The 24043-nt window shown below is 39.4% G+C and overlaps 5 protein-coding genes across 9 annotated transcripts in view; 3 read left to right on the top strand and 2 right to left on the bottom strand.

Annotated features, from left to right (window-relative positions):
- The window catches only part of ergic3 (ERGIC and golgi 3), a 43027-nt gene that overhangs the window by 8540 nt on the left and 10444 nt on the right, over positions 1 to 24043 (bottom strand). Inside the window, exons 1-9 of one of the 4 annotated variants that reach the window (XM_018662835.2) lie at positions 7577 to 7766; positions 6229 to 6299; positions 5297 to 5384; positions 5083 to 5202; positions 4630 to 4726; positions 4360 to 4525; positions 3801 to 3858; positions 2069 to 2083; positions 360 to 391 (exon numbers count right to left, since the gene is read on the bottom strand). The exons of 2 other annotated variants lie outside the window; for them this stretch is intronic. In XM_018662835.2, the coding sequence (XP_018518351.1) occupies positions 360 to 391; positions 2069 to 2083; positions 3801 to 3858; positions 4360 to 4525; positions 4630 to 4726; positions 5083 to 5202; positions 5297 to 5384; positions 6229 to 6299; positions 7577 to 7664 (735 nt within the window). In that variant the 5' untranslated portion in view covers positions 7665 to 7766. Of the gene's footprint in view, positions 1 to 359; positions 392 to 2068; positions 2084 to 3800; positions 3859 to 4359; positions 4526 to 4629; positions 4727 to 5082; positions 5203 to 5296; positions 5385 to 6228; positions 6300 to 7576; positions 7767 to 24043 lie in introns of those variants that run through there. One more of the 4 variants, XM_018662836.2, reaches the window with a different exon arrangement.
- The window catches only part of LOC108890803 (reactive oxygen species modulator 1-like), a 29118-nt gene that overhangs the window by 2798 nt on the left and 2277 nt on the right, over positions 1 to 24043 (top strand).
- Positions 8734 to 13452, bottom strand: LOC108874400 (homeobox expressed in ES cells 1). 2 transcript variants are annotated; one of them, XM_018662834.2, is made up of 5 exons: positions 13398 to 13452; positions 11446 to 11620; positions 10315 to 10460; positions 10123 to 10224; positions 8734 to 9346 (listed from the first exon to the last, which is right to left on the bottom strand). In XM_018662834.2, the coding sequence occupies exons 2-5, from the start codon at positions 11564 to 11566 to the stop codon at positions 9128 to 9130; spliced, it is 588 nt and encodes a 195-aa protein (XP_018518350.1). In that variant the 5' UTR covers positions 11567 to 11620; positions 13398 to 13452; the 3' UTR covers positions 8734 to 9127. The 2 variants fall into 2 exon arrangements, with proteins under 2 accessions (XP_018518350.1, XP_018518349.1); XM_018662833.2 differs by lacking the exon at positions 13398 to 13452 and having other exon boundaries at positions 11446 to 13021.
- On the top strand, positions 13865 to 20412 carry LOC108874397 (E3 ubiquitin-protein ligase TRIM39-like; the record flags this gene model as incomplete). The annotated part of the gene is given in 4 exon segments (XM_051074265.1): positions 13865 to 14007; positions 14119 to 14496; positions 14499 to 14632; positions 20365 to 20412. Coding segments are annotated over 3 exon segments (543 nt in total), but the record flags the coding sequence as incomplete, so codon positions are not given.
- On the top strand, positions 17317 to 19464 carry LOC127138937 (nuclear factor 7, ovary-like). The gene has a single exon (XM_018662831.2). The coding sequence runs from the start codon at positions 17451 to 17453 to the stop codon at positions 18825 to 18827; it is 1377 nt and encodes a 458-aa protein (XP_018518347.1). The 5' UTR covers positions 17317 to 17450; the 3' UTR covers positions 18828 to 19464.

The raw sequence follows: 24043 nt of genomic DNA, 5'->3' as shown, positions 1-24043 counted from the left end.
CTGAAAGATGATGGTAGTAAGACCATCATCTGAAGACTCGACTGAGTGGACTGTTCAAACACAAGACAGGTTTTATGTGACTGAACAGTTTGTCATCTCAAAAGTACTTTTCCTAAAATTATCACTGAGATATATGTAATGTGAATTATAGCACTATTATAGCTATATAACTATAGCATTACTATATATGATTTTGAATATTACCTGTCAGTCAACTCAAGTTTTGGGTCATGAACTAAACAGATGAAGTAGCAAACAAAATAATCTTAAAATTCCAGTATATTTTTGAAAGTAATAAGTTGCAGAAATTTGAAACATACTCTAAAGATAAAGAAAACATTATCATGTGTTTTACTCACGTTGTCTAAGCCGAAACTCTGCAGGTCGTGTACTGCAAACAGATAAACACATCACATTACTTAACTTGTTAAATACAAATGTTTCAAACACACATTTAGTAAAGAGAAAGGAATGTGATCTGTCAGAAAATGTCAGTCATTATTTAGTTTGTGACTGATTCAGTCTGGTTAGTTCAGACATGAAAAGCAGCAGATAAAGCCAACAGTCACACACAAGTTCATATCAGAGTTTGTATTTATGTGTCACACCTCCTATTGTCCACAGGGTGCCAGGGCTCTGACCTTTGACCTCATTGGCCTTATAACTGCTTCCAATTCAAAAGTAAATCTTATTCTACTGTAAAGCTTCAGACCAATTTAAAAGGTTCAGGTAAAATAAGAGAATAAGAGAACAACGCAGAACTACACAATCCTGTGATGACCTCAGCATGCAGCAATTTAATATGAGGTGTCTTCCTGAGCAGTAACTAGCAGCAACTTTGTATGTATGTAAACTATGTGAGTGGGTGTTATTGTGAAGTCAGTTCTGTTTCACTGTGTTCTTTCTCTTCCCACTGTATCTAAAATCTAATTGGCTGACTGACCAGACTTGACCCAAAAAATCAAAAATGTTTGTAAAAAATTGAAAAAACAACAACAGACAAATAACTAAAAACTTAAAGAATTCAGATGTTGTGCATCTGATGTAAATTAAAGCTCCCATCCTGCTGAGGATGTTGGATTTGGAATGATTTGACAATTTAACACCTTCACTGGCCTGTTTGTTAACCTGTGGGAAAGTACTGCAAGTACACAATAAGAGAGTGACAGTTACTTTCACAAAGAAAGACAAGCAGCAGTCCAAGAGTCACATCAGGTTAAAACTTAAGTCAGTAAAAATGAATAATATGAACCCTCCAACTGAGACACAATGGATTTAGTTGTGGTGTCAGTACAGTCAGTGGTAGGTTCACACCAGATGGAAAAGAAAGCAGAGGTTAAGAGAAGGAGCAGAGTGACCAGGGAAGTGTGGAGGTGCCTCCTGGATAATAAACACTGGTCAACAACATGACATTTCAAACAGCTGACATTTGTGATTGCGACTACATTTGCATATTTGCATTATGGGAATGCAAAGTAAGCTGCTCTTGCCCTTGAGGCTGTTGCAGTTTTTCCTAAATCACATGTGTCACTGTTTAGTAATATTTAAATATGGACAGCTAAGAAAAAGAAGAAGAAACCACAAAACCACAAGGCTGACAACAGAATTAACAACAGTGTTTTCCTCGTAACGACTAACATAGCCTTGAGTTTCATGCAGAGAGGAGGAGCAGACTACAGAGGTGTGGTAAGCTCAGCTCTTTCTAACTACACACTGCCAGATTGTTTTCTTTCTCCCTCTGGAGCCACAGAAGACTTCATATAATTTTTCTCACAAACACACTTGTACTCCCCAACACCTGTAAACAGGCTTTGAAATGTAAAATTCAGTTCACCTCTGAAATTAAGTCCCATATCTGTTTTTAGCAGCAGAAATGCCTGCTATCTTAAAAACATTTCCATTTCATACATAGCAAAGTAAGCTGTATGCTTGTCACAGTATAAGCTACACTATAAGTAGTTGTGTACTTGCAGTACTTCCCCATATATCAATAAGCAGGCTACTACACTGGAGTGAGGCTATTCATTAAAATCAATAAAAAAAAATCTGCAAAGGAAGATGGACTTACTTTCCACAGCGTGCACTGCAGAAAGAAGAGAGAAGAGTCACTATAATGACGCAGGCAGACAACAAACCATGTTATGTTAATGTGTGTGAGGGGCTGCACAACTCTGACAAAAGGTTTTCTATATTTTACATGCTCTATGTTTTTACAAATAAAATTCTATTAAGACATGAACAGTGATGCATGAGGACACTACAAAATAAAAACTTACCTCAGGGGAAAATGAGGTTTTTGTGATCATGATTTGGTTGGTTTCAAAGTATTAAAAGCTTAACTCCGATGTACAGGTTGATTTATAAACCCAACAGCAGAAAATCTCATCAAGGAGGATTACATTTTTTTATGCACAAAAAAAAGTTTGGAGCCTTTTGTGATTTATAAAATAATCTGTATGACTTCTGTCAGAGAGATCATGCAGCCCCAAACACATGAAGCAGTGTTTGACACTCCAAGGGGAAAGGGGGTTTGACACCTGATTGAGACCAAATCCTCAGCATATGTGATTCTTGTCTCTTGTTTCTGCTGCTAAGCATCCAGGTATCACATTAAACAAAATAAATTCATATGCATCCAATTCCATTTGCATCAACTGATCTCACATCACACAGCCAGATGTCAGAGGGTAGTGTGGTGTTCAGGGTAGGAAACTCACAGCCAAAGTGAAAACTTAAGCAGCTTTCACTGTTTTACAAACCAAATAAAGTTTTACCACAGCACAGGATTTTCAACTGATGCTTGGTTTAAATTTTTGGCCATTTTTTTCTGTTTAAGTATCTGACTACTGTTTTGTTCAGATAAGTACCAGCTTAAAAATTGTGGCATTTTTCTGGCTGAAGCAGCTGTGAGAGAAGATTTCTTTAAGCATGTTATGGCTGGCTGCTGTTAATTTCCTGCTCTGGTTTAATGAACAGATGATTAGCAGGCAGGCAAAACACAACAGTCCAGTCCAGATAAAACAAAGACACACAATGATGGCAGAGCAAGAACCAGCAGCAGCGGTGATGGGAAGAAACAACGAAATGAAGGAAAAATTTTGACAAATGCAGAGAAAAGGCAAAGGTGAGGTTTTTAGGGTCCAACTAACACAGTAGCAGGAAATAATGTCCTTTTGGATTTAAAAAATCTGCCAGTCAGAGCAGAAAGAAGAATTTAAGTAGTAAAGGATTTCACAACTAACTTCAGTTGAATGAAACATGTTGCAAAATTACTGTTAACTTTGAGCTTTACGACTCAATCAATCCAGACATTAGCATCAGATCTTATATGAGCCTAAATATGTACAGGCCAGTTAATAATAAGGTTGCTGTAGACTGAGGGTGTGAGAATGTGTCTAACAACAGCAGCCCTGAGTTATGATTAATGATGGTTTGTTAATGGATGTGGTGGATGGTTCTACGTAGAGCGCTGATTATATGGACAGATAAACAGATACCAATCAAAAGTTTCTGAACACCCTTTATATTCACTGCAAATTTAATTTAAAAATATTAGTTGGGAAAAGGTAAGAGTGAGCTAAGAATAGATTTTTATTAAAAAATGTCAAACATAAGAGGAGAGTCAAATTTAAGATGGATTTATACAGTGAAGTAATATATAGACACAAAAAGAGCAGGAATTGTGATTGGTCAGGATGAGCGGCTAATATTTCTGATGCTGCACCACAGAAGACTGACACCGGGTGTTAAGAAATCTTTGAATAGTTGTATGAGCTGAGTGAATGGATGGCCGATCTTACCATGGACATGAGACTGCTGGAAACTTTTTCCCGGGGCAAAGTGGAAATTTCCTGCCACCTGCAGCGCAAAAAGGAGAGTTAACGAAAACATGATGCCATGAGTTTAAAGGCCATTGTCAGAAAAAAGATAACAATATTGCACGAATAAAAGTAATGAGAGAAGGTTGCTGTATTTTAAGATCAGTGCTGTCTGTTATAAAGCATTTCCTAATGATCCATATGTACTGCATAGTTTCTGCTTTTCCTGGCAAAAGACTTGTGTTTGTGTTTGGACTGCAGTCACTTTCCTACGACCTGTTTACAGATCAATCTGTGTCTCCAGGCACCTTCATGTTCCTCATGGCTTTAGTGATTTCACTCACCAATATACTTCTTGTATTGTTATGGCTTTTTTCTTTAAATTAAGTTCCTCTGAACATTAAACCTGAGGAAAGACATGTTTTTACAAACCCTGCTGAATGTCCTCCTGACTGAGACAAGGCTGCTGTTCTTTGTTAGAAAAACTGACACCTCTGAGACTCTACTAATAAAAATAAATCACATATGATAGCGGTAATACCTTGTTGACCTCCAGGAAGCCATAAACCTGGCAGCCTTCATTCTTCTGCTCCTGCATCTTCTGTGTGAAGCCCTCCCTCTTACACTGCTCGATGGTGTCAGCACTTTTAAACGCCCAGCCTCGCCGCCGGTAGGCCTCCCGCACATCATCACAGGTGTTACAACATCTGCACACGCACACCAGGCACAAAAAAGGCAGGTAAATACAGCGTTATAGAGACAACACAAAGACAGAAAACAATAGAGCAGTGAGTGTGTGTTGGCAAATTACTTGAGGTCGTCAGTCTCGGCTCCGTAGCAGCTCTCACATCTGTTTGGGTCCAGTGTACTGGGGTCAAACACTTCACCATCATCAGCTTTACCAAGTTCTAGGCAACAAAACACAATAACATCATCATCATCATCATCATGATTATCATCCAACAAACTTAATTTATTTGGACTCTGGAGTCTATAATTTCCCAGTGCAAAAAAAAGGGTTGCCCAGAAAAAAGCTTGGTTTATCTGTCATCTCACTGTGTTGGCAAATCAAATGTGTGCTCCCACACATTCCAGTTAGAAAACCTTGCAGTTTGCTAGTTTGTAGCTTTTAACACCAGTTAGCACTCAAACTGGCCTTCCTGGATCATATTTCCTCTACTCATAGGCATCTTTTTTTTATTTTGGCCTGAGTGTCTGCTAAAAACTGTTGAACGGTTTCAGGAGGTTGAAAGTCAAGGCTTACCGTGTTTCTCTGCCTCCATAGTGACAGGTTTGAGGTCTTTATCCAGCCGCTGTTTCAACAGATTGTGTTCAACGTCCAATTGCTGCTCCCCGGCCACATCCATCGCATCTATACTGAGATCTGAGGGAGCAAAAAAACACAAATAGAGGAAGGCAGAGGGTTAATGTGTCATCTTTAATATGTTCACCAGCAAGTTAACAGCAGTGCTACTCACAGGCGCAGGGCATGTGTGGGAAAATGACGTCGATGTTGATTTTGAGTTTGTCTCCTCGCGATGTGTCGACGTACAGCTCAGGGTGGACCTGCAGCAAACAAACAGCACAGACAGATTTCCATTCAGTCAAAACACAAACATGTCACTGACACTGATGCATAGAACATTTCACTGAATATATCTGAGATATTAGGGAACAAAGCATCACCCCTTCAGTAACTTTTTTGGGGGGGTTTGCATCAAAGCCACAGGAATTTAAGCCTCATTTACTTTTTGCAGACTGTAAAAAACACCAGAAACATACACCTGGACTACATTCCCACTGGAAGAGAAGTCAATATCAGCTCTGTGTCCTTGAGTTACTTTACTGGAGTTCACAAAGTGTTAAAATGTCTGGTCACTAGTTCCATTATCTGAAGAATATAAAACTATTCAGTGGAAAATACGTTGATAATGTGAATCTAAACTGTTCAGACTTGTTATTAGGATTAAAACTATGAGCAACACAGTGATAAATTATTCCACAGTCATGAAGTCATGTTCATTATTTGTGTGATCAGACTCATCAGACCGGTCAGACAGGAAAGATCCCTGAGGGCTGAGCGAAGGTTTATGTTAACATTAGGCAGCCTTTATATTACTATCATTATTAATTAATTTTGGATAATTTACTAATCTGTGCCTTTTGTCCTTGTTAACAACAGCATCTTCATTTCACTGAGCACTTCTGGGACTTCTCGTCTAGGTTAGCCTGACAGTTAAACTTCATAAGAAGTCCAAAAAAGACAAGGCGAGTATTTATAGAGCACCTTATCATACACACATCTTTAAATGTTATTCAAAAATAACATTTAATAAAAGTACAGGCAAATTTAACAAGATAAATAAATCACGTTCACCTACAGCACATCAGATAATGAGGATGAACTTACCTCTTTTGTGAGATAGTACTGCAGCTCAGAGACAAACAGGATTAGCATGATGACACCGCTGATGATAGTCACTGCAGAGACAGAGAGAGAGAGTGTGTCTGTTAGAAATCAGTTCTTTTAATCCTGGGTCAGATGACTTGTGCTGCACAGATAAACTTGCCTTATTTTACACATTATTTTTTGTTTGTTTACTCATTTAATCTAGAAAATGTCAAAAATGATAAAGAAAAAAAGTTTATCACAACTTTAAAAGGCCAAATGCCTTAAGAAGTTGTTACTGTATAATTGCTATTATTATTTTCTGCTGACCAGCTTTATAGGGAGAAAATACATAAAAGAACAATATTTTATTTTTCATTGCATTATATTACTAATACCAGTCTAAAATAATAATAGATGATAAAATGAGTCGTTAGCTGCAGCTTTAGTATCTTGTAGTTATTATTCATATCATACCCATATACCATACATATAGTTCACCCATCATGGCTGCTGGAGTTGCACTAATATATACTGTATACAACCCTTCTAATGTCAGCTCTCCAGTTTTTTAAATTTCTTATAGGGATGCAACTAACTTGTTTTCATTATCAATTAATCTGCTAATAACTTATTCAATTAATGATTTCATCTATAAACTGACAGTAATTAGTGAAAACTGCTCCTCATATGTTCATGACATCTTCAGATATCTTGATTTGTCTGATCTACAGTCTAAAACCTAAAGATATTCAATTTACTCTTATATATGACAAAAAAAGAATAAAACCATCAAATCCTCACATTGCAGAAGCTAGACACAGCACATATTTCATAGTTTAGCATGAAAAATGACTAATACAATTACTCTATTATGAAAATAGTTCATTTTTTGTCGGTTAATTGACAAGTCCTTGCAGCTCTGACTGTCTCTGTGCTGCTGTAACATGTGAATTTCCCCTGGGATCAATAAAGTCTCTTCTTATCCTAAATACAAGCGTTCAAGCAAATGAGCTAGAACATGCTAAATCTGTAGTATTATCATTTGAGGAGAATGTGCGGAGGCAAAAGGAAAGTTTCTTGTATAAACGTATGTTAATGTTTCTAAATATATTTTCATTTTTAGTGTTAATGTTGCTTTGTAGCTGAATTGTAAATGTTTAAAGCGTCTGTTCCGCTGCTGTTCACGTTTGCTCGGCGTTATAAAGATAAATTCAAGACTTGGAGTTGATGTCTTTGATATATGGATAATTAAATAAAAATGAAACCTTAAAAATGAATCAGTTAGCCTTGTTGTTAGCCGCAGCAGCTAACAGCCTGTGTGTCTGAATGGCTGCTGCTGCTCTCTGATAAATTAAAAGCCTCTCACCGGTCGCTCCGCCCCACGTCTTCACTCGGAAATCCTCCAGAGTTTTGGGATAAGCGTCAAACTGTTTCAGTTTATTCAACGTGTCCATTTTGCAGAGCAGAAAACCACTGAACACAAATGTTACCGACAGATTCCTGCACTCCAGACACACATCAGTCCTCCGCTTTCACTTCCGGGACAAACGTGGGGCACGGCTGGACCAATCAGAGGCGGCCGCGTAAATTTCTCTCTCTTTTTATTTATTTATTTATTTTTTATTTTATTTCACATGTATGCATTTATTTATTTTGGTATATGTTTATTTGAGCTACTTGTTTGTTTAAACACTTACTTGGATACTTAATGATATTTTTATTATCTTATTTTTTCATGGTTTTATTTTTATTTTGAAATATACCACCAGTACTGTACATCAGAAAAAAACGGCCAATCTATTTTCCAAACAGAAGTACCCAATCCCACCTAAACACAGAAACTGGAGAGGTCATTCCAAATAATTTGTTGGACATATAGTGAGAAAGAAAGAAAGAAAAAACAGAGACAAAACAAACCTTAAATATACATTTCACATATACATTTATGAAAGAAATATACCTGCCTCACTGCAGGAAGTATTTTACTGACCCCATGTGACCTCTGACATGCAGCAACTTGAAAGGAATCTCCTCAGGTGTCTTTCCTGTCATTATCACTGTCTGGTTCCACTTCTTCAGCAATTACAGAGAGCACTTTTCAGTCCCCTAAAATATAAAGTTTTGGACAGAAAACAAAATGCACGAAATATGACATTCATCTGGAGCGGCTGCAGATTACTATTACTATTTGTCAAATAGAGTGTCTCTTTCCCAAACACATCAGCTGTGGCTATTTTATTCCCCATATTCCAGTAACATCCTGTAATATTTAGAACCTCAAAATTTTTACTTAACTCATCTGCAGGTTTAATACAGTATACATCTCTAAAGACTGTTTATCAGTGCTTAGCTTTGGATTGAACCAAATACTGAGGATAGAAATTGCACTGAAAATGTAACTTTCCCCCAGGTTACTGGTATTTTTTTTAAAAACCTTAACTGACACATCTTAAAGACATACTGAAGTCATGCAGGGAACAGACACAAGATTCAAATACTTTTATTAGAGTTTTTAGACTTTGTACAGATTAGAAAAACAGAAACCTATTCACATAATAAGACACTATAATATAACGAGGCAGATCCAGAACAGACCTCGTCATAACAAAGTCTGATCTCCAAACCAAATCTTCAGGACAACAGACTTTCATACCTCCGCTATATTACTGACAATCAGAGGGATCCAGTTTAGTGTTAAAGCCAAAAACAAGCACTGTTACATGAGGTTTTATGAGCAAATGAGACCTTCATTTATCAGCAGTTATTTGTACATTTGTCCTTTTGTACAACATTTGGAAGGAAGGCAGAAGAAAGAAAGAGGATGGGAGAAACCGATTATATACAGACAACAGTCGTGCACAAGATGAGAAATAGGTTGAATGGTGAAAGAGGCAAGCCCTCAAGTCCTTCATCAGCATCACTCCTCCTCCTCCTCCTCCTCCTCCTCCACCTGCAGCTGGAGATGAGAGGTGAGCCGCTGGCTGAGCTCCGGGTCATCTCGTACGTTCCAATTGGCCTTCAGTTGACCTATGACCTGGTGTCTGACCCTGAGGTCAGACACGGCCGTCTGGACCAGCTTCAGGCGGGTTTCTCTGAGGGAACGCCTCAGCTTGGCTCGCCGGTTCTGAAACCAGATCTGAGACAGGAGAGAGGAAAATTCATTTGGCAGAAATATCAGCAGAGGAGATGCTAGCCATAAAGTTTTCATGAAGGATATTTCTCTCTTATCTTCTTTCTTTTTTATTTTTATATACTTTGCTATATACTTTTACATACTCTTTGTTCTTTGATTGGTGATATTTGTTATTCAACTGATTTTTTTTAGCATTCATGTACACATTTAAATTCAATATTCACTCTCCTTTATCTCTGTTTTAGGGAAATATTTGGCTCTTTAGCTGCTAAATGCTCCACTATGTTCACCAGCTGAAGTTGAAGTTGTTAAACAATGAGCTGAAACTCACTATATAAAGCTGAGGGAAGCTGCAGATACAGCTGATAATCCTCTGTGGGCTCACCACCTTTCACATTACCACAGTGTTTCCACAATACATTACTATAAAAATGTGATAAAGTAAGCTGTATAACTTTAACTGAATGGCAGCCAGTGTGGCCACAGGAGGAATACAAGGGGGCAAAGTGAATTTTCATTAATTTGTCTTTAAGTTAATTTGCCTCAGGTCATCATTAAGTGACCTGAGAGTGAATGACGAGGGACTACAAGCATGAAACAACAAACACAAGTCCTGGCAGTATGGTATGTATTTTGGCTAGAAATACTCTACATGTTATGGGCATAATAATCTACACATTTTCTCCCAAATCAGCGGGACATATTTGGAAATTTGGGGATTTCCACAGAGCAGCAGAGCTATCTTCATTTCAGAATAAAATGATAGAGTTAATCTGAACCTGGATTCTGTCCTCGTCCAGGTCGAGCCTCCCTGCCAGCTGTTCCCTCAGCTGGATACCTGGATAACAGTTCACCTGAAACACCGTCTCCAGGACATTCACCTGCAGGACACACACACATGCACACAGAGGAAGTCAGAGATTAAAAGACAAAAGACAAAGGCTCTATTAGCTGATTGATCATGTGATTACCTGGCTGTTGGTGAAGGCAGTGCGTGGTCTGCGTCCAACATACCAGCTTGATGTTGGCCTGTGAGAGTTGATCTGCTGAGGATGATGGTGGTGCTGTTGTTTGGAGCAGAGACTGTTTCCTCTGTTCTCCTTCTCTGCTCCGATCTCTGGATTAATGACAAAATAAAAAACAAAAGAAATTAAACACCTTTTCTAACTGAAATACAAGAAATAATTCATTTACACAACATTGAACTGAATTAAAGGACTTTTACAGACTTTGGACAAAGAGATTAGGGCTTAAATTCGCCTTGACAATCTATTTAACAGTGGTTAGTTTAATATCTATAGAAAACATAAAACATTTTGAGTGATAATAAAAACAAAATGCCTATTTTATGCTTCACCTGTTTTGTTCATGCAACACTGGGATTTAAGTTCTATTAGTTTTTGTTTGGTTTATAATTCACCAAAACTAATTTAGCCAAACAAGAACAAGAACAATACCCCAAATAATTAATAAAGAAACCAGAGAAACTAAATGAAAGTTCATTAAGAGGGTTACTTTTCAACTGTCAAAACATTTTCTTTAAATTAAGGATTTGAATAAAACGGGTCTCAAAGCTGAATCTTTAACAGCCATGGGTTGATTTAAAGATGAGTTGTAGCTGTGTCAGCGTCAAAAACCAACAGTTTAATTTCAACATTTTCAGGCAAAATAAAACAAAAAAAAGCAAAAAAAAGGGAGGGAAAACTGAAAATGAAAGATTGTAAATGAATGTACCAAATAGCAGCCAATTAAGAGAAAGATGGAAATTAACTACTTCCCAACAAGCAACCTTTCCTCTCAAAAGAGCCTCTTTCATCATCTGATACAGGTATATGTTAAAAAAAGTGGTAACGTTATCAATAATAATCTTATAATACCTCAACTGTGATTTCCCATTTTAGTTCACTGTCAACTACAGCACATTCTTATAGGTGAGACAAAAAACACTGGATTGAAATGGCACTTCTTGCAAATACATGATAATAATGGGTCAGTTCTATTTCCATTTCCAGATGCACACAAGTCATATTACAGACCCGTTGCTCTTTAACTCTTCACTTGACACTTGAAAAGGTTCTAAATCAAAAACTTTTTCTCCTCACCTGCCCACGGTCGGTGGAGTTTCAGGCAGTTTCCAGGTCTTTCCAGCTCCAAACCCAGAATCCGATCGATGGAAAATGGTGGCCTGCTCTCTGCTGTCACAGGAGCCAGAGTGGATGCCATAACGACTGATCTGACTAACTGATCAACAAACAGCCCTGAGAGCTGTTTACCAAACTGCTGACAACAACCAAAACAAATTATTCTGATTTCACAGTGGGAAAAAAAAACAGCTCCACAGGTTGATTTGCTTTTAGTGAAAATCTCACAGGTCCTTAACTTTGGGTCTGTGGTATGAAATAAAGTGAGAGGTGAATGGATGGTTTAGTCTGAGGAACATGTGAAGCAGCAGGAAGACAAACTGCTGACGGCTTGTTTAAATGGGAGTGGAGGATTTACACTGGCCACCAATTAGAATTAAGAAGTGGTTTTCCATGTGAATGAGATTCCCTGAGGTTCCATACAGCAGCTAATCTCTGCTGAGTGTGTGTGTCTGTTGTTACTTAAAGATAGCATATTTACATTTTTAGTTTACACAGTTTCACAATCAAACTCTGCAAAAAGAGAGAGTAATTACAAAGTTTTAAAGAAACAAAAACACTTCACCCTAATGCATTTGTACGTATGTGTGATTGTATGAGAGTGTGTGTCTGTGTCTGCGTTTTCCCTCAGGTGATATTCTGCGTGAGTGTGTGTGTGTGAGATTAGGATGAGGAGCCTTTTTTAAAAACTGTCACCATGATGCAAACACAAAACAGAATCTCCTCCTTTTCTTCTAAATTACCAAAGTAGAAAATCTGTTTAGTTTTCACACTAAAAATGCGTCCATCCTCCTGCTACAACTCTGTGACTGAGTTTAAACTAATAATAATGATAATGATAATGATGGCAATAATAATGATCCACTGAGATCCGCTAATGCTATTAGCCTAATCTGTGTGTGTTGTGATGCAGATGAAGCTCGTCGCGTCTGAATGCAGGTTGAAGCAGCAGGGAGGAAAACCTTTTCAGAACCAGATTAGCTCCTAATGAAGGCCTGTAGCAGCTTTAAACCAACAGCACACTTGTTTATTTAACCCTCAGTGAAAGGAAGGGTGGATGTAAGGATGTGATGACTGGAGGCACAGAGGAAGGGCTCCTAAACCCTGCCTCTGTGTGACTGTGGAGTACAGTTGAAGGAACAGCTGATCAGTTTAGGAAATGCACTTATTACTAAACTGGAGCAAGAGAGTGATTAGCTTAGCTTAGCATAAAGTCTGGAAGAAGAGGGAAACCTCAGTGTAACAAGAAGACTTCAGGAAGTTGAGCACGGTCACTGCGCCTGTTTGCTCTGTTGTTTGCCAAGAAATAGTTCAAGCATGTAACTTCCCCTAAAACCACAAACTGTCATTTCTACATTGTTATTTATGTAGAAGGTAAATCAGCAGGATACTGTATATGAATATCTCTGTTTCCATGGTAGTGGTGGGCTCTACAGCTTCCAGTCCTTATATTAAGACTTAATGACTTTAATGTTGACAGCATTATTTCATAGTACATATTATCAGCACAGCGATGTATGTTTAGCATAAATAAAAAGTTTTCTGCCTTGTAATGATCGAAACAATAATTCATTTAGTCTGCTGCTTCTATAACCGTCGGAAAACAGATGGATGAGGAAAATAAGCTTGAAAGCTAATATCAAACTGTGGAAAGCCTTAAGGTGCTCATTATATTTAAATAGAAATCTGCAAGTAGAATTTTTTAATCGATAGCAGCCAAACAAAAAAGGTTAGTGCATCACAAACAACATAGGGTTCTTCTCTGGTGAACAATTAATGCAGTAGTAGAAATAGTGGAAGTGTAACTGACTGAAGTGAACTGATCTACAGTGTCTACTAAGATAATCCTTTATTCCCACAATGGGGAAATTTACTGAGGCAATATCATATAAACACTTTGGAATGGAACTCACCTCTGGTTGCAGTTATTGGATAGTTTAGCAGAAAAGGTGTGACAGAATTCAGCAGGGGAATTTTGGGAGACTAAGACACTGCACTGCTGGGACATGACATCTTTAAAGGACCTGTTGTTCTGTCATGTAGCCACAGCTTCTGTAAAGATGATCTACAGAGATGATAGAGAGAAAGAGTATTAACCTTTACTGAGTGACTGACTTCATAACCTCACAACATGTGTGATTAATTCCATGTCATACCACTTAAACATGGATCATATATAAAAGGTGAAAACAAGCATACCATTAAGAACTAGTTTTTACAGCTCTGCGCACTGTTTATCATTCAACAATGTCCATGAAGCAGCTTTGGCATGAAACTCACCACTGGTGTATTCAGAGACATAACCTGTCAAAGCTCCACCTCTCACCTGACCACTCTGACACAAACCAGGAAATGCCATTTATATTCGTCCTCAGTACCGAGAGACACATTCACTACTGAGAGACACATTTCAATAAGATTCACCTTCAGACCAAACTAACAGCTTCCACAGAGAGAGGACAGCTACAGGAAGGAAAACAGGAACACTGCAACTTTAACCTGCAACAATTCAACACACTGACTGTGAGTTTTATAAACAACATAACTGAAAGTGAAAGTAACTTAAACTGAAACACTGAAAAGTATTAGGGAATCCACAACTGACTGATCCTTGTGCTTGTTTTGTGTTTTCAGCTTCAGTCAGAGAGAAAATGTCTTCCAGGTCAGAGGAGGATCTCTCCTGTCCTGTCTGCCATGACATCTTTAAAGAACCTGTTGTCCTGTCATGTAGCCACAGCTTCTGTAAAGACTGTCTGCAGAGCTGGTGGAGAGAGAAACTAATACATGAGTGTCCAGTTTGTAAGAGAAAATCATCAAAGAGTGATCCACCTATTTGTTTGCCATTGAAGAACCTGTGTGAGACCTTCTTACTGGAGAGAGATCAGAGAACTTCAGCAGGGTCTGAGCCTCTCTGCAGTCTGCACTCTGAGAAACTGAAGCTCTTCTGTCTGGACCATCAGCAGCCAGTGTGTGTCATCTGCAGAGATTCAAAAACACACAACAACCACAGATTCAGACCATCGATGAAGCTGCACAGGATCACAAAGAGGAGCTTCAGAAATCCCTGAAGCCTTTACAAGAGAAACTGAAGCTGTTTGAACAAGTTAAAGGAAACTGTGATCAAACAGCAAAACACATTAAGGTCCAGGTCCACACATAGAGAGGCAGATTAAGGAGCAGTTTAAGAAGCTTCACCAGTTTCTACAAGAGGAAGAGGAGGCCAGGATCACTGCTCTGAGGGAGGAAGAGGAGCTGAAGAGTCAGATGATGAAGGAGAAGATTGAGGCTCTGAGCAGAGAGATAGCAGCTCTTTCACACACAATCAGAGCCACAGAGGAGGAGCTGAGAGCTGAAGACGTCTCATTCCTGCTCAACTACAAGGCTGCAGTGAAAAGAGTCCAGCAGCGCCCCCTGATGGAGGATCCACAGCTGGTCTCAGGAGCTCTGATAGACGTGGCCAAACACCTGGGCAACCTGACCTTCAACATCTGGAACAAGATGAAGGAGATGGTCTCCTACACTCCTGTGATTCTGGATCCAAACTCTGCTCATCCAAGACTCATTCTGTCTGAAGATCTGACCAGTGTGAGTTATGGAGAGAAACAGAAGCTTCCTGACAATCCACAGAGATTTGACAACTATGCCATTGTCCTGGGCTCTGAGGGCTTTAACTCAGGGACTCACAGCTGGGATGTTGAGGTTGGAGACAGTGCAGTCTGGATTCTGGGTGTGGTAGCAGAGTCTGGTGAGAGGAAGGGGCATATGGCGGCACTGGCTCAATCGTGGAGAATAGGGTTAAATCAGGGTAAATACACAGCGTACTCTCCACCAGATCCCATCACTTTTCTCTCAGTGAAGAAGCTCCAAAGAATCAGAGTTCATCTGGACTGGAACAGAGGAAAACTGTCATTCACTGATCGTGATACTAACACACACACATACACACCTTCACACACACTTTCACTGAGAGACTGTTTCCATACATCTCCCAAACAGAGAAATTCCACATAAGATATTACCAGTGAACATTTCTGTTACAACAGAGCAGCTCAATTAAAGATGAAGAACATGATGATATAATACACAATATGCTGTTCGTCTTTTATAAATACCTTCAACTATCTTTGGTTGCTTTGATGGGGACATGGTGGGTAACAGTATTATATTTGGCCTATAAATGTTATGTCTGTGACAGTTTAGTTTGCTATGATGTAATACAGTCTCATGAATCACTGAGGACAATCCACTGAACTCTTTCAGATATAGAATATGTAACATTGCTCTCTGTAAAAGTAACAGCTTCTTGTCATTCAAACATGGGTCTAAGTTATAGAAATGTTCCACGCTGACAGATGACAGGACTGTTGAGATAGGACTGGCAAATGTATTCCCCTCAGCAGCAAATGGCTCCTATATAGAACAATAACACAAGTGTTTCTATAGCTCATAGTTTATATAAAACAGTTTGTTAATAATCAGAACATGTGAGACTTCTTTGAGCTATAGATGTTTGATGGTGTGTTGATTTAACAAGTTGATACATAAAATAATAAAGAAAGAAGTGAAAAGGGAGATTCACTGAGTGTAATTTTAACAACACTTTATCAACTCCTGCCATCCAGTCTGATGTTATGTTTTAACCAGTTCTACTGCAGAGGATTATTTTCCTGCCTCAATTTCATATTCTTGATAAAGAGGTGTTTGCTGCATCTAACTGCAGCCAGCTCTGAAAAGCAGCATGTCACAAATACCTCACACAGTCCAACACTGTTCAGTGGAAATTTGGAGTCTGATGTCACGTTCATGTTGTGCTGGAAAAAAAACAAAAGAAATACAATAGTTAGAATATCTCTCTACAGAATAATCAGAATGATGCAAAACGTGATGTATTTCTTAGGTTTATAAATTCTGCTTAATGAATCAAACTGCAACAAAGAACCTCAATGCACAATACAAATGATCAAAATGATGAAAATTGTGCGGGAAACTACAAATCAAAGTATGAGGCCAACAGCTCCACCATTATGACTCAGTAAAAATACAGAAATAAGATTAGTACTGTTATAACAACAGGGTAAAACAGGGGAAATACTTTGGTATTATGACAAAAATATCTTGCTAATAACAATGAAAAAGTCTTGGTAAATTAATAACAATTCTTTAAATAATGGGGCAAAACCATGAGTGTAATACTGAGGAAATTAGATTAACATGATAAAACGAGGGGAAATGGGTTGCTCTGCTCTCAATAATGAGGTTAATCTAGAGTAAAAGTCCCCCAAAAATAACGAGGGAACACTGATGCAAAATCTTATCTGAGAGTAATACTGGGATTATATTTAGTTTGGAAAACATGTTGATGAAAAACAGAGTATTAAGATAATAATTAGAGGTAATATATTGGCAGAGTTATATCAGAATAATCCCCTCACAGTCACAACAAAAAGAATGACCTTCAGTAAATACCATAAAACACCTAACAGATGAACCACCACCTGTGTATACTTGACTTAATTAAAAACCACAGACCAGAGTCAGTATCTGGCCACACAGACATTAGTGTCTTTATGGTAATAACTAATTATGATTTCATGGAATTTTCTTGTGGTTGTGAAGGTATTTCACTGACACTATCCCATGAGTATCGAGAAACCTTAATAATAGTATTACATCACTAAAGCTCCACCCCTGAGTTGCCCCACCTGAAACCTGCCAGTAACAGTTTGTCATGCTTCCTCATTCACCTAGAGACAAAAAAACACAGCCAGTAAGATTCACCATCAGATCAGACTAACAACATCCACTGACAGAGGACAGCTAGAGAGGGGAATATTGTTATACTGCCACTTCAACCTGCTCCAACACCAACCTCTGAATGTGAGTTTTATATAAAGAGAGAGGAAAAAAACATGACTCAAAGTGAAAGTAAGTGTCAATGTGGAGCCACAGGTGACGGATCGTGATTTATGCCTGGTGTGTTTTCAGCTTCACACAGAGAGAAAATGTCACACCGTTCAGAGGAGGATCTCTCCTGTCCTGTCTGCCGTGACATCTTTAAAGAACCTGTTGTCCTGTCATGTAGCCACAGCTTCTGTAAAGACTGTCTGAAGAACTGGTGGAGAGAGAAACAAATACAAGAGTGTCCAGTTTGTAAGAGGAAATCATCGAGGAGTAAACCACCCTGCAACTTGGTCTTAAAGAAGCTGTGTGAGACCTTTGTACTAAATGGAGAGACCAGAACTTCAGCAGGGTCTGAGCCTCTCTGCAGTCTGCACTCTGAGAAACTGAAGCTCTTCTGTCTGAACCATCAGCAACCAGTGTGTCTCATCTGTCTGCATTCAGACACACATGCTGGACACAAATTCAAACCTATTAATGAAATTATACAGGATCACAGAGAGGAACTTCAGGAATCCCTGAAGCCTTTACAAGAGAAACTGAAGCTGTTTGAACAAGTTAAAGGAAACTGTGATCAAACAGCAGAACACATTAAGGTCCAGGTCCAACACACAGAGAGGCAGATTAAGGAGCAGTTTAAGAAGCTTCACCAGTTTCTACAAGAGGAAGAGGAGGCCAGGATCAGTGCTCTGAGGGAGGAAGAGGAGCTGAAGACTCAGATGATGAAGGAGAAGATTGAGGCTCTGAGCAGAGAGATAGCAGCTCTTTCACACACAATCAGAGCCACAGAGGAGGAGCTGAGAGCTGAAGACGTCTCATTCCTGCTCAACTACAAGGCTGCAGTGAAAAGAGTCCAGCAGCGCCCCCTGCTGGAGGATCCACAGCTGGTCTCAGGAGCCCTGATAGATGTGGCCAAACACCTGGGCAACCTGACCTTCAACGTCTGGAACAAGATGAAGGAGATGGTCTCCTACACTCCTGTGATTCTGGATCCAAACTCTGCTCATCCAGACCTCGTCCTGTCTGAAGATCTGACCAGTGTGAGACTTGGTGAGAGACAGAAGCTTCCTGACAATCCAGAGAGGTTTGACTACTTCCGCATTGTCCTGGGCTCTGAGGGCTTTGACTCAGGGAATCACAGCTGGGATGTTGAGGTTGGAGACAGTGGAGACTGGTTTCTGGGTGTGACAGCACAGTCTGTCCAGAAAAAGGGAAAACATCCGTCTTGTTTGTGGAGAATAGGGTACTTTGATGGTAAATACATAGCACGCTTCTTATCAGATCCCTCCACTGTTCTTTCAGTGATGAAGAAGCTCCAGAGGATCAGAGTTGATCTGGACTGGAACAGAGGAAAGCTGTCCTTCTTCGATCTGGACACTAATATGCACATATACACCTTTACACACACTTTTACCGAGAGGGTGTCTCATACTTTAACACTGTAAATATACACCCACTGAAGATAATACCAATAAAGGTCTCTGTACGGCCGTGTTCAGACAGACATTAACACTGTCTGAAAACCCTCATTCACTTACATGACACCACTGTACAGGCTCAGTGTGGGTGCCAACGCTGAGGGCTCAGGTAAAAAAAAAGAACTTGAACTTGTAGTCAAGTTTGACTGCAATACAGTGCAACCTCATCCAACAATGCACTGCAACCACTAGATCAAATACATGCAAGACCTAAACCAGTCTGCCATGACTGCAACGGTGGCAGTGCTCCTGAAGAACTTACGGGTCTGAAATGTGTCACTAAAATGATTTTAGACAGTTGCAAGGTTCAGTTGTTAAGTTATTAGTTCATATATAAAACTGATAGATGTACAGATGTATAAAGTGATTTAAATGTCTATTTAAGTGATGCTATTCAAAGTATTGGAAACAGCATTTTTACAGTTAGAATATGTTAAGTACATGTCAATTATTAATTTTGTTCCATTATTCTGTCTGTAGATTATTCATGAATGTGAAAATAAAAGTATTCTTTAACTTGAACCTACTTTAATTCTGTTAATCTTGTCTTCCTAACATATTTCATTGCAATTAACTTGACTGTTTCGTCACTTAAAGGGTTAATACTTTTTCACATGGGAGATTAAGGTAAAGCACCAATAATAAAATGAAACTTGAAACTTGTTTTTGTGTATCACAGTTAACACATCAGCATTTGGCAGTGGTCTGACTCCACCCCTTACCCAACTCACCTGACATAAAGCAGGAAACACAGTCTGTTATTTTTCCCTCACTAAGGAGACAAACAGACCAAGACGCAGATTTACCTTCAGACTCACAGCTTCCACTGAAAAAGTACAGATAAAGAAGCAAATACTGGATTACTAAAATACTAAAGTACTGCTACTTCAACCTGCTGCAACTCCACTTGCATGTAAGTTTAACAAAAACAGTTCAAGGAGAAAGTAAGTGTCAGGTGACTTTCTAGAAGAGAGATGGTGGCTGACTTTGCCTGATGTGTTTCATTTGAACTCGCAGAGGAAATGGCTTCCCAATCAGAGGAGGATCTCTCCTGTCCTGTCTGCCGTGACATCTTTAAAGATCCTGTTGTTCTGTCATGTAGCCACAGCTTCTGTAAAGACTGTCTGCAGAGCTGGTGGAGAGAGAAACAAACACAGCAGTGTCCACTTTGTAAGAGAAGATCATCTATGTGTAAACTGTCAGTTTAGCACTGAAGAACCTGTGTGAGTCCTTCTTACTGGAGAGAGATCAGAGAGTCGAGTATGAGTCTCTGCAGTCTGCACTCTGAGAAACTGAAGCTCTTCTGTCTGGACCATCAGCAGCCAGTGTGTCTCTCTGCAGAGATTCAAAGATACACAACAACCACAGATTCAGACCCATCGATGAAGCTGCACAGGATCAAAGAGGAGCTTCAGGAATCCCTGAAGCCTTTACAAGAGAAACTGAAGCTGTTTGAACAAGTTAAGGAAACTGTGATCAAACAGCAGAACACATTAAGGTCCAGGTCCAACACACAGAGAGGCAGATTAAGGAGCAGTTTAAGAAGCTTCACCAGTTTTACAAGAGGAAGAGGAGGCCAGGATCAGTGCTCTGAGGGAGGAAGAGGAGCTGAAGAGTCAGATGATGAAGGAGAAGATTGAGGCTCTGAGCAGAGAGATAGCAGCTCTTTCACACACAATCAGAGCCACAGAGGAGGAGCTGAGAGCTGAAGACGTCTCATTCCTGCTCAACTACAAGGCTGCAGTGAAAAGAGTCCAGCAGCGCCCCCTGATGGAGGATCCACAGCTGGTCTCAGGAGCTCTGATAGATGTGGCCAAACACCTGGGCAACCTGACCTTCAACATCTGGAACAAGATGAAGGAGATGGTCTCCTACACTCCTGTGATTCTGGATCCAAACTCTGCTCATCCTCACTTCATGATGTCTGAGGATCTGACCAGTGTAGACATGAAGAGGTGCAAAACCCTCCTGACAATCCAGAGAGGTTTGATTCCTTTCACTCTGTCCTGGGCTCTGAGGGTTTCAACTCAGGGACTCACAGCTGGGATGTTGATGTTGGAAAAAGCACATTCTGGTTTCTGGGTGTGGCAGCCGAGTCCGTTGAGAGGAAGGGAAAGAAACAGTCTGGATTATGGAGAATAGGGTTCTGTGATGGTAAATACAGAGCACGCTCCCCAACAGAGCCAGAAACTGCGCTTACAGTGGTGACAAAGCTAAAGAGGATCAGAATTCAGCTGGACTGGAACAGCGGACTACTGTCTTTCTCTGATCTGAATACAGACTCACACATTCACACCTTCACACACACTTTCACTGACACGTTGTTTCCGTATATTAACACTCTAAATGAAGTGCCACTAAAGATATTACCAGTGAAGATCTCTGTAACAACAGAACAGGACAATCAGAGATGAACAACACAATGCTTTATAAGTATTCTAAAAAAGCCCCTTAAATACTTTGATTATGCTGTGCACATTATCACACAGGTTCTTGTTGATGTATTGTTAAAACAGTTTGGTTTTCCTGGTAATACAGTGCCTACATTATGTGAAAAAAACTGTGTACTATAACTATAGCAAACTACAGTGGGGGAAGCAGTACAGGGGCCGATTTCACCCCTTGGTAGTGCTATCTTACAGTTACCAGAACAGAGAACAGACAGATGAATGAAAACGGTATTGGAGCAACAGAACCAGTCTACACTCAGCTGGCAGTTAATGATACACCTAACTGAAACTGATGCAGTCCAATACAACAAAATACAACATCCAGAAAAAGTTGCAACTGTTTAAAAATCCTTTTGTCATATAGTGTCATTTAGTTAATTAACCTTTAGAGAAACTGATGCTTACCTCTGTGACCTACAGGTACACTGAGCCAAAACATCCCGTCTAAAATCCTTCCTATGCTGCCAACACAGCACTAATAACTTGTGGTTTCAGGCACCAAGATGTTAGCAGCAGATGCTTTTAAATAACGCTGGCCCCAAATGACTGAACTGTTATTTACTGGTGTTTTTTGCAAGTTTGATATGAATAGTTTACTCTGGTAGGCTAAGTACAGTTGCAACAAGTGTCTAATTCCTCCAATCAGAAATGCACAAGAAACTCACCCCAACTCAATCTGTTTAATGGTGCTGATTTCTTGGTACACTGTCCTGTTTGAAGGGTTTCCATCCAGGTGCCTGACGAATTTATTTGCACTGCAAATAAAACACAAGACATTTCTGTGTAAATACTGACATGCTTGCTCCATCAGTAAAGGATTACAATATAAATGCAACTATTACAAACTACCTAACATGCTGTAATATGTACTCTTTACTGTAACAACACTATCTATGTCAGCTCCTGAATCCAGCATTTCCCGATACATCAACCTACCTGAGAGTAGTACAGTTATCAAAATCAGGTCACTGACATTAATGTCGAGTCCGACAATTGCAGGCTCGACATTAGCTACCGAAGCTAACCGTGGTTAGCTGCCCTTTCTTCTAACATTAGTCACTTTATATGCCTAAAAAGCGTCACAGTCATTCTAACATAACTGTATATCTCGCTTGTGAACTTTTCTCACCTGCAGACAGTTTTATTAAAGCGTCGCCTTCGTTCTGTGTTGTCTTCACTGTTTCGTGTTAGGACTTCGCTCACTTGCTGCTGCTGTAAAGCATTACAGTCATCCTTACCGGTACTGCCATCTACTGGCGCAAAGGAGTATTGCCATAAAACTTTCAGATAACAGCAGGTGAAACTTCCTGACAAGCATTTTCAAATAATAAGCAACAGAAAAATAATCACAAAATCTAATGTTAAATAATTTAAAAACATTGTTTTGTTGACTTCTAAATGACATAGCTGGCATGCTCAGCTTTATCACGGCTAGGGAGCAGCATGCAACCACACATTCCAACCCCATACAGTAATATTAATGCTTTTTTAAAACATTTAATTTTTCAATGTTGAGATGTAAAGCTGTCAAAATACTGCTACAAACTAGCATGGTAGTGATGCAGTGGTCAACAAATTATAACTTCATGGCAAAGTTTGTGCAGGTCACCAGTTTATTAAATATTTACACGACAAAGCAGAAATTATCAGAATGACACAAGCAGTGTTGAAAAGCTTGGTGAGTAACGACTACTGCTGCTGCTACTAGGGACAAAACAAACCGCCACACAAAGTTTCCTTTAAGATAATTTATTTTGTACAGTAAAACAGAGGTTCAGAGGTTGCATTTGATCCACTGAGCGGCTTTGTGGAGACGACAGGGGGAGGATGGATTTACACACACTCCAGGATGTTATAAACTTTGAGGGCAACCATTTCTCTGCGTTCGTGTGTAACTGAGTATCTTACAAATATGGGCAATCAATTAACTTATCAGTCAATTGTGACAAAGTGTCTGAAACGAGATGTCAAGACATGAGCTGCTAGCAGCAATGACTCAATGCAGATCAAACAAACATAAACTTTGTGGAGGGTGCATTCAAGAACGCCACAACGCTCTGACACAAACTCGCACCATAATACATCAGATACAGGAAAATCTGTCACACCATTGGTTCTACCATGCCAACAACTAAAAAAAAGGCATTTTTCTGAAGGAATAAACATATATATATACCCTTATTTCTCTAACCCTCTTAGAAAGGCATGTGTGTGTTATCTGTTGCTCTGTGTCCATATGATCAATGTGAGGTGAGCGTTGTGGGGTCACTGAATGCAGCCCTCTCTGGTAGCTTTTATGCCCAGATTGGGGTGTGTTTGTTTCCTTTTATTTGGGAGGCCTGTAGGCCATCTTTCTGCTCTTCATCACAGACACCTGTGTCTCTTCATGTAGTAGAGCAGAGGGATGAGGATGGCTGAGCCCATCAGCAACTGAAAGAGAATGTAAAGATTAATTCCTGAACAAGCTCCATCTTTACACTTTGTTCCATTGTGTCTGTATGCTCAGACTTAGAAAAACAAATTGTAACTGCCTAGATTAAAGTAATTAAAAAGTATTGTTTTGGAATGTGTACCCACAATAACCAACATAATGAAGCTAGCAAAAGAAATTTTCAAAAGACACCTAGTCCAGATACAATTTGTTGTATATATATTGTACCTTCAGTCCCATGCGTTTGCGCTGGTCGTGCTCTGGCTCAGCAGCCCACCTCAAGAAGGTACACACATCCTTAG

Source organism: Lates calcarifer, linkage group LG12, assembly GCF_001640805.2.
Source record: "Lates calcarifer isolate ASB-BC8 linkage group LG12, TLL_Latcal_v3, whole genome shotgun sequence".
Lineage (NCBI taxonomy): Eukaryota > Metazoa > Chordata > Actinopteri > Centropomidae > Lates > Lates calcarifer.
Note: the sequence above shows the minus strand (reverse complement) of the source record. Positions and strands in the feature narration are given on the sequence as shown.